The sequence below is a fragment of the Columba livia genome, chromosome 20, assembly GCF_036013475.1.
Source record: "Columba livia isolate bColLiv1 breed racing homer chromosome 20, bColLiv1.pat.W.v2, whole genome shotgun sequence".
NCBI lineage: Eukaryota > Metazoa > Chordata > Aves > Columbiformes > Columbidae > Columba > Columba livia.
This window is the reverse complement of record NC_088621.1, coordinates 7,560,953-7,574,539: the sequence shown is the minus strand read 5'-3', so window position 1 is coordinate 7,574,539 and position 13,587 is coordinate 7,560,953. Positions and strand designations below refer to the sequence as shown.

The following is a 13,587-nucleotide window of genomic DNA, read 5'->3' as shown; positions in this document are numbered from 1 at the left end:
GGCTGAAAGACGGGACTTTAGCAGGCACTGCAAGCTAACTGGAATTCCACAGTGGTCTGTTTGCTTCCTCTTTCAGAGATAAATGAAAAGGAAAAAAACACTAGTAGATGTACCTATCCAGATTAACTTGGGAGCAAAAAGGTTTTATCATATTAGCTATATCAACATTTAAACAGAAATATTTACCAAGAACTGGAGGATTCAGAAGCACATTCCTGGTTTACCTTGGTAATTCTTTGCTTTTCCATTTCCAAACCCTCTACCATGTGCGGCTCTGCTGTCTCCCAGCAAACCCACATTACCACAGCCTGGGCTGGCTGATTATTAGGTACGCTTGGTCTCCCAGCCTAGTGGAGCCAACCTACTTAGCAGAACACTTTGCCTGTCTATAAAACAACATCCCCTTTACACAGAAATATGCTTTATTCAAGATAAGTGCACGGTAACCAGCAGTATTCTACAAGACTAGGGGGACAGTCTGCAACTTTCCACCTCCAAGCTCCTTCTTGCTTTAAGAAACTGGTGTCTGGCCAAGAGAGAGAGGGGTCCTGGTCACGAATTTGTGCTAAGAGGGGTAGGAAGGCTTGCACCAAAAGCAACGTTTCACCTAAGACAAATTTCTGGCCAAAGCAGTCAGCTGTAAGAACAGTTACCATGGCTAAGAGATGTGGATATCCAAGCAGCCAAAACCAAACCCCCAGCACATGGGCTGATCACTCCTGGTAACCAGGTTGCCTCACATGAAACTCTTCAGCAAGCGAGAAATGGTGCAACCGGGATTACAGACTCTTTCCAGTGACATCCTGGAACATAAACCAGCCCAAGGTGATCAGTCACCACAGGGGCAGTCAGGCTCTACACTCATCAAAGTGTCATCTAAAGAAAAACGGGTCACTTGTTAAATCAGAGTTTATATTGACACAGAGGAAGACAGACGCATATTTAGCTTTTTGTGTGGATGGAAACACATCTTGGTAAAGAAATTCCACGATATCTGTGTGCTCAGTGTGCTTCTCTGTGATATCACTCTGGATGGCCTGGATGCTCGCTTATTTTTTGCTGATTTATTATGGAGCAAAAGCCAACAACCAGAAAGTGTTTCCTCCAAATGCTTCCGAAAGCCAAAACAACACACGGGGAAGAGTTTTGCAGGTGAAAGTACCAAAATTCGTATACCTGCAGGTGCAGAACTGATACAAAGGCATGCAGAAAGGGAGGTCATATCTAAACAGGTGTTTGTACTTACAAAATACAAATTAAGATATACATCTATATATATACACTCTACTGAAGTTTCTATAAATGGAGTTAATCTAGAGATCCGCCTGATGTGTACCAACTTTAACAAATTTTAGATTAATGAACAAGTTTGTTAATGATTCTTTCACACAACTTCTATTTTAGGAAGTGCTAAATAGTGTTATAGAGCAGAAATGTGCAAGTACCGGAGACAAAATAGAGGAAGATTAACTTCTTATTTTTCTGTAGAGAAATTGTGCACTAATATAAATTATCAAATCACATTACTTAACAGAATAAAAACTTACATTTTCAAAATTATCTCAGTCTTGTTACTTCTGATGGTTTTCTTTAGTTAAATTTACCATTAGCTGCTTTTATCCGTGAAACCAGATGTATTTATGGAATTGTTCTCCGATATGGTATTTATTTAGGTTTCTTATTTTGATTTGGTTTAAATGTAATCTAAGACCTTATGAACAGCAACCAAACATTTAAGTATCTAGTTATCTTGCTACTATTTTGCTATGCAAGGAATTAATGCATTGTTGTTTTCTGTAACTATCACCTCCTATATGCTCTGGAACTAACCTCAAATTTTGGTCTGATTTTCTTTTTGCCCTGTGAGAACCTATTATTTAGTTATTTAGTAGCTACTAGCAGATGAGAGACTCATTCTTCATTTATTCAACAGTCATTATTCCATGTTAAAAGCCCAAATATATTTGGTAATAAATAACTAAGGATATTTTAATAAGTGGTTACAAACCTTAATGTAGTACTTCCTAGCAACTATGTGTCTACATGGTATATATATATCCAATTCCCTGTTTTATCCGCCAGTTTTCAGTCACTATCTTTTTAACCCAAACAGCATGAAATAGCATTTAGATGGTATCTTAGATGAACTGTTTCATTGTGCTCCAATTCTTTTCTCCAGATCAAATTCCATCTCTCTGAGGCATTTTCTCACTCCACGTCTTCTTCTTTCTACACGGCTATTTACTGAATAACTTGGCAGATAAGAATTAACACGTCCTTTTCTCTATGCTTGTTTGCACAACAAATTACAAATAATCTAGATATTCAGTCAAGTGATAGCATTTTGATTGTTTTCCTTTACGTGTCCAAATTTTACCCAGGAACTAACACCACACTGCCAAAAACCGTTACAAATTGGGTGCCTTCAGAGCCCACCAGCTCTGTTGCTGGATTTCTGCCTTTGTTAAGCTGCCTCTTCCCGCTTACATTCCGAATCTGGATTCTGTGGATGTGTACTCTATATAATTACACAGTGACGGCGTGCACAAGGCATGAGACACCGTCAAAACTGGGAAAAAAGGCAATCCCTGAAGGCACAGTTTGCTATTTCTACTGAATGGCTATTGTTTTCACCTACTTCAGTATTCTTGCTGTCGCCACACCTGAGTTTACCGTGCAGTCTTGCAATGGGCTCAGCCTGTGTCAACTTGCTCCTTCTAGCCCTGTGTTTTCACGTTGATTTGGGTGTGAGTGCTTATCTATTTATAGTAGCCTCACCGCTGCTTTTATTTGCACCAGCAAAGAGTTTTTCGTATTTCAGCTCCTCGTGTTCCTCCCTGACAAACACACCATCTTAAAAGAAAGAAAAGATGTTGAGAGAAGAGCTGGTGTTTTGCTCCTCTAATGAGTCGTAGAAGAGAAAGATCAGGAAAAATGCTCTCTCTGACCCTATTTCTCATTGGCACTTCAGGAATTCACCTTGTTCAATGTGGCGTGTCTTCCCAATTAGAGATAAGGACTCAAAATGGTACCAAAGTGGAAAGGGACACTGTGTGAAGTTGGAATTATTTTTATGAACATGCTCAACTGCTGCAGCCACTGGGTTGAGCACATCCATACAGCAACTGTGGAATTTTCCTATGATCTCCTGGAGTCAATACCAAGAGCTGGGAACGAGACATCTAGCTTATTTAGAGAAGTTTTGGGGTAGAGTTGAAGATCACAGTAAAAAGAGGACAGGGAATTTTTCTCAGTACTTGGGTGGGTTTTGTCCAAGGTTGTGGTTCAGGTCCAGAGTTAGTACTGATGCAAATCCAGAAATTTCTATCCTGTCTCTCTTGTGACTTCCAAAATACTGAAGTTTGTATTCTGAACATAATTCAGCTTTATAAACATTATTCTCCCTTTCTTTGGCTAAAAATACACCACTTCCACTCTGAGCTCTTGTATATTGATGACCATATATATTAATCCCTACTACTTCAGCTAATAAATCCCAAATCCTTAAACTGAAAACCAGCTCTGAAAACACAGATTAGATCAGTCCAGTGTTTCACTACTTGCAACTCCATTGCAGAGAGAGGGATGAAAAATTGAGCATGCATGTGTGTTCCTAACATGAGAAGTGTTTATAAGCAGATAATTGTTTCTTTTATAAAATGCTTCCCTCTTCGGCTTTCACCACAGTTGCTTTTGCAGAATGTTACAAAGATAAATTTAGGAAAAAAACCAAACCAAACCCAACACCCTCTTCATTTGAGACAGGAGATGTTCTTTCTCTGGAAAGGATGCTTCTTGGCCAAACATAAACCCAGAACAATTCACTGAGTTAAGGCTTCTACATTTGGCCATGTGCATTTTTCTTTAGAAATACAGCAACGCTCAATCCAACATGAAAGCCAGAGAGACACATGACTGCCACTGCCCGCTTTAGGTGGAAATTCTCTTTTATTAGAAACGGTGTGTGGGCAGCAGGGAGCAGGGCGGAGAGGTTTAGTTCCTGGTTGTCATTCTTTAGGCGTGACCACAATGCTGCAATTTCTGGAACGCAGCTGGACAGAAAGGATGAGGAATGTCCCTACCTCCCTTGGGGAAATTGGCCTGATGATGCCAGGAGCTGTGATTTGTCTCTCCAGGAATGTTGCCACCTGCAGCAATTAAGCCTCCTCTAAAATATGGTTTAAACAAGATGATATTTTTTCCTCAGCAACTGCCAGATCGTTTCCTCCAAGCACCTCTGACAGGCATGAAAATCAATGCAATGAGGAGTCCTGAAAATGGGGTGCTGTGGCTGTCCTGAAAGTAGGTGAGGGATGCTGCACAAGGCTTGACAAAATTAAGTGAGCCTGACAACTCCATCATCAGTTCCCCAGACACATCCATCAACAAGCGTTAAAGGAGCTGAACGTGTCTAATCTCTGTGCTATCATCCAGCTTCGCCGCCTTTGCTGGACAGGAAACAAAGCGCAGGCATAAAACCACTGCTGGATGCATTTTATCATTCTACATACCACGGGCAGACTTCTCAACAAACCCCAATGGCTTCTCTTACATACCAGAAGAGAACAACTCTATAGATGAGGATTTGTTTTTCAAGTTTTTAAAGTTTCTTTAAGATCTCCCTCAAAACGAAACCTTTATGTCTACAGAAACTCTTGCTTAGATATGCTTCACCTGTTGTTTTTTATGTATGGACATGATCAGAGAATAACAGCTTTCACAGTTAAGAAAACACAGTTATACAGACCACACTTCACCTAGAAAAGGTCACATAACACAATGTACTCTATGTCTAATACACACCAGAAGGGTACATTCTCCTCAAGCACACTGTGATGGGGGTCAGGAGTTTTTTAGGAACGTATTATGCATCTTTTCAGGACACTGTGCAAATTATCTATACAAAGATCTTACCTGTTCAGTGATGAAGGAGCTTGAAAAAGTGACAGCTGACCAAAAGAAGATCCCACAGCTGAGAATGATCTTTCTGTTGAAACGGTCACCAAGGTAACCAAAGATGGGTGCTGCAACCATGAAACTACAGATGAAAACTGCAAAGGGGAGAGAAAGGAAAGAAACATTTAATAAACATCAGGCCAAGAACATGGAAACTAATTTTCTGCAAGCCAAATCCTCTAGAGAGCAGTTCCATTTAATTAGACATTCTGCAGCCCTGACTTATGAAGTTGTGCAGTCTGATTGGCTTTAAGAAGCCAGTGTTTCCTTAATCAAACAGATTTTTCATTCCCTAAGACACTTCAGAGCAGTGAACTCGTATTGCATCTGAAAGCACCAGCCCCTCTCAGCCCCCGGGAGCTCAGCATCCAGGAATGGGCAAAACCAGGACAGAATACATTCAGAGCTTCAGCCTAAATGTCACTGAGAAAGTGAAGTGGAGGTTGGAAGGAGTTTCAAGCAAACAGAGAACAAGCCAAGGGCTCCTTGTTGGCTCTTGCAGCACAGACCAGAGCGAAAGGCCACAGAAACAGAAGTTATTTCATCCGTACTAGCGGTTATTTTAGAGCAACCACAAAGAAAAACAGTCAACGCTACAACCATCCTATTGGCACCGGTCCTGTAGTTAGACAGAAAGCTCACACCTCCTCATTAGATCCTTTCACCAGCACTGAACTTACATTTAAACCCATCACAAGCAACGGTTTCACTAAAATAAAGAGTTTTAACCTACAAAGCCCAAACAGGCCAGGAACATCCTCGCCTGAAAGATTACAAGTTCACCTTCCACCCCAAAAAACCCCCAAAGCATTAACCCAAGACCTTTTGTCATGTAGGAATGAGGCTCTTGATAGAAAAACCTCTGCAAAATCTCAGCTTCAGAGTTCTCTCCTCCAGCCGAGCTCAAAACCACTGAAAACACCTGAAATGGGGCACTCACACCATATCCACAATTAAGTCAGAACTTGCCAGAAACTGCCAGATTTTAAGCTGATTTAGACCTGGCTTCAGCATGTCCACATTAGTGATTTGGATAAGAGCAATGACATCAGTGTTACTGCTGTGTAGTAAGAACTTTCACCGACTGGCTGAGTTCAGCAAAGCCAGAAGGACTTGGGTGGGACACCAGGATACCTGGAGATCCCTCGTTAGCACAGCGTTCTGACTCTCACAATTATTGGGCAGCTCCTGGGTGGGCTTTTGGTGGTGTCTAACCCTGCCTGTCTTTTATAAGGGGAAGGATGGGGGATAGAACATGGCAAAAAAAGGCAAGAGCAGAGGACACACTCCTTTGGTTGGAATGTGTGCATAAATTAAACTGGTTAAGACCCAGATTCTGAATTTTTCATGACTGATGATATCCGTTAGCTCAAAAACATGCAGAATGCTGAACTGAGTAATGATCTAAATGTCTCTTCTTTTTTAATATATTAAGATGTCAAGGCTGCTTTATAAATAATACATAGCCATTCGCATCTGTATTTTGGGAGCCGTATGACTGTGTGTCAATTTTGCACTGTGATATTTGACAGGAATTACAGATTTCCTCTTTTTACATTCATAGTAAAATGAATGAAGATAATACAGAAATGTTAAGACATGACAAGAAGCACATGCAATATGTTATCACACATTTCAATAGTAACGCTATGCATAATGTTGCTGTTAAGTTAGCACATAAACCCTATTGACAGACAGAATGCTCCGTCCCTGCATCTATCCCAAAATCCTGGTGCAAACACAACCTGTTGTGCTCACCCACCCCTGCAGACACCCCCAAAATCCCCCATCTCCAGGAAATTTGACTGTAATAGACCAGAAGTGGTTTAAAAATCTCAGCTCTCCAAGGTACATCTGCACTGGCCCCAGCCCAACAAGGCACTTAAGCGCATGCTTAAGCGCTTTCGAGTCATCAATTCCATGATTAAGTGCTTTCCTGAATTAACACCAAAGCGCCCGTACCTTGCAAAGCTGGTGTGGCAACCTGGCATGAAGGGTATGGGGCTGTTTATTGGGAATGAGAAGCAGAAAATGACTCTGACTCATACCAAGCAGCATGCCCACTGCAATTTGACCTTACCCTTGGAAGGACAGTGACATTCATTCATCTCAGAATCAGATATTCTGCCGTTTTTACGATATAAAAAGACATGAAGCTAAAAAAGCTTCTAAGGGAAAAACCAGAAATATCCAAGTCAGCATCCCACCATTTCAAATACCAAATAACCTGATCAATTAAACTTTGAGACATGGAGAGTGTGATCCAAAATTCACATTAAGCAGTGGGATTATTAGCTTCAATGACCTCTGGATGATAACTGCAAAGTCTAATTCTGGAATTTGGGCAAAAGCAGGCAAAAAGCACAAACCTCCTCTTTCCAATAAAATAAGCCTAAAAAAAGATTGTCCAATGCCTCTCTGATAACATACATCCTGCTGTTCCTCAAATCCCTTTGGAGAATTTATTTTTGGAAGATTCTGAACTGAGCTGTGAGCTTTGTCACCGGTAAGCAGCTGACTTGACAGCTCCACAAGGTGTAAAATGAAAGGACAACAGAACCTAATAAATAACAGGTAATGGAACGCTGCTGTCACAATAATAAATGCAATTTATATCAGAGTATTTATGACCCAAATATGCATCAGAGCATTGATTGACTCAAACAAATGCAGAATATGATGGCTGTGTGGTCTATCAAAAGGATCTGCCTGTTACAGGCATTTCCCATGAACTAATTTTTACAATTACCCCTGCAAATGACAGATGAGACTCCTGAACAACAGACTGGGTTGGCGGAACAGAGGTGAATGAATCTAGGGCATGTTACCAGATGGGATGGAAACCTGAGTTGCTCCAGACCAGGAGCTGAGCAACAGCTAAACACCATGAAGGAGAGTTCTTATCCAGAGGACAGAAACCTGCCAGCACGTTCAGCTGGAGAGAGGAGCAGTGGGAACATGATTAATTTGGAGACAGAGATGGGCACAGCATAACACAGAGCAGTGCATCCCAGGAAAGGAGCCTGGCACTTGTGCAGCCTCTTCCAATCTGGCTCCTCTCCCCCTTCCACAGCGTTTTCTGCTCCTCACGCCACCCACTCCCCTGTTGACATCCAAGTGACACACGGCAGCTGCAGCTTCGGCTCAGCCCACTGCCACAAATCTTGTGCGTTAGGAGAGCGCTGTGACAGGGGCTGGCATTTCATTTGCCCCTTCCCAATCAACAGCTTCTGTTCCCATTTACACTTAAAGCCACCTCAGAATGTTACCAGCTCTTGAGAAGATGGCCAGAGTTAGAAATCCATGGGGATGTGGGATGAGCTACTAGAAATACACCCTTCGGAGCGGCTGTGGGCAGGTATAGCTGTGTCAGTCACCAGTTGTAGCTGCACAGCTAATTTCCCTTGGTAAAGGATCTCCAGCAGCGCCAGCAGAAGTGGCTCGGTCCCAGCACTGGGTGGAGCAAATTATCATGTGAACAAAGGATGAATAAACACTCACATAATGAATACCATCCCAGGAGGGAGGTTCTTTTAAGTACAGGTATTTTCAAAAGGAGATCCCATTTGTCTTTATACCTCCCTTTGTGGCTCAGCTGCTGAAATACCGACTGCGGTGAGAATGCAGGAAGAGGATAATTGCCCAAACAGGATGGCTCGGTGTCTATTTCTGCCTCTGGATGCCTGTCCCACCCTGTACAGGTGCACAAGCACCTCTGCAGCCAGCACTGCCCAGCTTGTCCTGTACATGGCTGGAATTACAAAACGTGCAGCATAAAAAGAACCCAAAACATTTATATATATATATACAATTGTACACTTTCCACCCACCCGAGAAGGAAAGCATCCTCCCCAGCCTCTCCTGCCTACTTCATGTTCTGTAGCTTCAGTTTTCTTCCAGGATTATGAGCTGGGAGCTGCCATTCAGCCCATGTTCCCCTCTCCAGGGCTGTCTGTGCACCCAGTGGAGATTTAAATCTCCAGACAGTGGAAGCAAAAGAGATGAGGGGAGAGGGAGAAGCTGTAGACTTTATATTTAACAGTCACAAAAAGCTCCTGCCTACTGGAACTGGACTTCATTGCTCTTATTTTTCTCTTCTTTCTCTCAAAACAAAAATTTACCCACTGTTACTCTACAAGTGTTCCCTGAAACAGCTCTGACTCCTCAGCTCTCCACCCCGTGATTCCAAAGACACTGTTGCCTCTGTCTCACTTGCTCTTTTCTTGCGTGGACTGATCAACCCTTTGTGTCTCAGCGAGGGGCTTGTCCTGCCAGTGGGTCATCCACAGAGTATAACCAAGAAGGAAGAAACACACTGACACAGAGGCACACGCAGAGGCTGCGTTCCTCAGTGACTGGAAGGGTGAGGAGATCACAGGCACCTCCAAGAAAACACTCCTTCTTTTGGTTTGGACTTCAAGCACACAGGGTTTATTTTTTCCTACCAGGAATAATGCTAGAAAGGTTCAGGTAAAAATAGCTCGCTCTCTCTATGCAGGGATGTTCAACAAGAGAAAAAGCAGTGGCTATCTTTGAGCTCTGAGTCAGCGTGAAACCGTATATACACGTCTAATTGAGTGCTGACAATGTGCTTGGCTCTGTGGAAGGCAAACCCAGAGAGCCTCCCCCTCAAGGGACTGGCAATCCACTTACACACAGCAAAGAACTATGTGCTGCGAGGTTGTTAATATCTTCCCAACAACAAATTTCCAAACAATGAGAACGCCTGAACACCCAGCTCGCTCCGGATGGGATAATCCACGGGTGTGTACAAGCACGATCCTGCTCCTTGTGCATGAGGTGCTGCCTTGCTGGGATGTGTTGGAGCCACTTCTGCTCCAGGGACTCTTGGTTGTGACTGCACGTGTTGCTCAAGCTGCTTATGATACCAACCTGACATTGACCTGCAACGGCGAATAAAGACTCTCCCATCAGCCCAACCAGTCCCTCTGTTTCAAAAACGTTTTTGCAATGCTTCTTTCCTATTTTCATTATAGCTTTATGCTATAATACCGCTACTCAGCACATACATATACAGTATATTTAATCATAGTGAGGCTTGGGACAATTTAGAAAGGAAGTTAAACATCATTAATTTCTACTTCAGAGTTAAGGAAATTAAGACACAGACAAGTGACCTGTCCAGAATGAACTACAGAAATCTTAAACCCACACAGGTCTTGCAGCTTCAGCAGTGCCCTGTTTACAGGACCGTATCTATGCTAAAGATATTTTTGAAGGTCTACAATTACAATTAAAAGCGACTTTTTTTTCCTTACAGCACCATATAGGCCAAGCAAGAACAAAGATCCTTTTGTGCTACTTATCATTCAACCCGATAGTTGATGTGACCAAGGTAAAAGTGACATCTGACTATGGGGCAATTCAAGGCCCTGGGAAATCTCAGCAATGTGATTTAAAACATCCATCATTTGATGGAGATGAATTCTTACAATATAATTGCTTGTTCAAAATACCACCCTTCAAATCATCATTTTCACAAACTCCACGACAGGTACACTGTTACATCACTCTCCACAAGGAATTTGTTTTACTTCATTGCTAATTCAACAGCCAACAGATGGATCATGTTACTGCGGTTTGCCAAGTGCAAAACACGAGATCACTGGGTTCCAGACTATCATGCAGACTAGAAGTTTCTGACAAGTGTAAGGAGCTTTGAAACACACCATCAGCTCCGTATGTCATACAAAGCTGTCGTATACCAACCGCATTGAACACAGGGGATTTGAAAAAAAGGGACAGAGAACACACCAAATCAATTGGAGTTGAGTATATGAATGTTTGGTTGGGATGTGGCCTGGAATGACATCCCAGAACAGACCATGGTAAAAGATGGAACAGAGAATTTAATAAATGCCTCATTCTTGTGTGCTTTTGTCCTCAGCAAATTAACGAAGGGGAAACAGTCCTTTGAAAGGTGTGGACCAAACTACTCACACTGTTTGCGTTTCTCTAGTGTCTCTGTGTTTGGCAGGACACTAGATTGTTCTTCCCTCACTGCAGATGCCTCTCATCAGTATTCAAACTCCAATCCTGTCTTCTCCCTAGGCAGCATGCTGCAACATGAGGTGCCACTTTTTTCCTTAGAGCAAACTGATATAAAATATAAACAACATGTTTAGGATGACTGTATACACACACAGCTGACGTACACATGTACATTGAGAAGGCGGCTGCCGTACGATCCCACTTCATTTCATTTGCCATGACAGGGTCAGGACCTGGTTACACAAACACAGTTGTAAAGACAGACAAGGCTCAAACAGAGTTTTCCTGGCAAGTTCACGATTGACTCAACATCACACAAGATGCTGCCCTGGGAAGAATTCAGTACTGATAATTCCACCCCTCATATTCCCAGCAAAGGATATCCTGAAAGATTGTTTTGTTCACCTTCATCAACAAGAATAATTGATTCAGTGGGAATTGTTGGGAAATCCACTCCTTGGAAACAAAAAAAACAGATAAGAAGAGCCAGAAAACCAGCCCGATAACACACTAATGCCACCTGAGCTTTGCGGGGAACTGTGTTGGGCAAAGAACACCCACTACGGTCAGATAAAAGTAATTGCTGTCGTAAATGCCATATAAAGTACAATATGTCATTGGTCCTTACAGTGGTATGTGATGTTATGGATGTGAGAGTGGTTTCCCTCCCTCTGTGCATTGCTGCATAGGGATGGAGAAATATTTCTCTTCAGTCCCAAATGCCTAGACAAGAAATAACTCTAATGAAAGTGAAGCCTAAAAAGGGAAATGACCCTTACACACGAGTCCTGTTGCCCACAGGCCAGAGTCCAGTGGCCACGGCAGCTCCGTACATGAGTGGCCTTAAAGATAAAATCATCCAAGGAAAGACAAACAATGTCTCCAGCCAACTCTCTATAGTTCTCAGCCAGTACTTCTATAAAACTGATCACTATGGTTCCCATTTCTATGGTCTACAGCACACCAGCACTCCCTAAAGAGTAGTAATGATGCTCCTCTCACTTAGGCCTGACTAATATTGCTATAACATTTCAATGTTTGAAATCAGTCTTGGTTTCCCGATTCAAGCAGCAAGCATTGTAATGACAAGGAAAAAATGGCTTTGAATTGAGAGCTGAGATCTAAGACAGCACTCAAATTTTTCACTTTTAAAAAAATTAATTTCCAATATTACGTCAATTTGAAGTTGCATTTAAAGATTCAGCTGTTAATATCTTGCTTATTGCTAAAGCAATTAAGAAGGTTATTCACAGTTATTATTTCACATCCATTTTCCACATCCACTGAGGTCCAATTCTGTCATGCCGTACTGCAAAATTTTGCGTACAGTGGAGAAGCAAACACTTTACTGTGCTGTTTGTTCTCTGTAGATGTCCAGCAAATTTACTTGCAGCCAGAGCTAACCTGCCAGCAGATTAAATTTTGAACACCTGTACACATAATTTAAAATAAAAGAGGAAAACCCAAAGCCACCTTCTGCTTTTCACTTAGGGAATTACAGTGATTACATTACCGTTGTTTTAAAGGGATTCGCGCCTCCTGAACATCAATAAACCTGTTACTGCGTTCCTAGGGATGTGCTTCACAAGACAATGCTGCAGGCAGCGATGCCAAGGAAGGGTTCCAGTGTCCGGCTCACGGCCCAGCGCTTCCCTCTGCCTAAACTGGGGCTTGTGTGACCCTGCAGCGAGCTGGTTCTGGGAGACCAGCACATACACAACCTCAGTGAACATGTTTTGCAATAAAATAAATGGCGTATTCACTAGCGGAATGTCTTCTGTGCCTACACAGTGTGTTTGATTAGGGGATTAGAATTTACCCGTGAGAACATTTGAGGAGGAGGAGCAGACACCACCTCTCCTCATCAATTAAAAAAAATGTTCATATCTGGGTCAGTTCCACAATCGGGTTCATTACACAGCAGCCAAAAAGATGGGGCAGGAACAGGAGGCTGTGGCAGAGTTTGCTTTCTGTGGCAGTGCCATCCAAAAGCCATGTAAATTATTGACAAAACCAGCATTACATTGCTGACACTGAGCAGCAGCACCCAGAAAATGAGCTTGGCTGCCAGTGTTTAAATTCTGCTTTTGCATTTCTTTACCATTTGGAAATGAATGGTAAGTCAAGGCCACTTTTGTTTTATAGCCACTTCCACTTTAAGTTGTTTTTCTGCAAAACGCTTTTAGTGGGGTTTGATTTAGACTCCTGACCAAAGTCAATGGAAGGACTCCCACTTGATTCAGTGGGCATTGGAGCTGAGCTTTTTGTTTAGATACAACTGCTTATGAATCCCAAATGAGAGCAGAGATCAGAACCTCTTTACCGGTAAACACATTTTAGTACTTGTAAGTTTACTGCATCCCTGTAACATAAAAGGTTATTACTGAGAAAAGTACAGAGAGCATCAAAAAGAATTGTTAGAAGGACAAAACAGGTCCTTTTACAGGGAAATATTAAACATACTGGAAAAGAAACAACTGATGTGGGATACAGAAGAGACCTAGCACCATGAGTAGCACTGAAAATGGGATGACTGAATTACCTTCTCTCTTACGGACCCGACCAGGTGGCATCTAATAAGACTGGCAGCTGCAAAATTCAAATCAAAGGAGATATTTC

At 42.3% G+C, this 13,587-nt stretch overlaps 1 protein-coding gene across 3 annotated transcripts in view; it reads right to left on the bottom strand.

Moving 5' to 3' along the window:
* Positions 1-13,587, bottom strand: part of LOC102091424 (sphingosine-1-phosphate transporter SPNS2) — a 122,870-nt gene that overhangs the window by 61,188 nt on the left and 48,095 nt on the right. For all 3 annotated transcript variants that reach the window (XR_010467277.1, XR_010467276.1, XM_065036503.1), the window contains exon 3: positions 4,915-5,051. Coding sequence is in view for 1 of the 3 variants with exons in the window: in XM_065036503.1 (XP_064892575.1) it covers positions 4,915-5,051 (137 nt within the window). In the remaining 2 variants the exon portion in view is untranslated. The remainder of the gene's footprint in view (positions 1-4,914; positions 5,052-13,587) is intronic.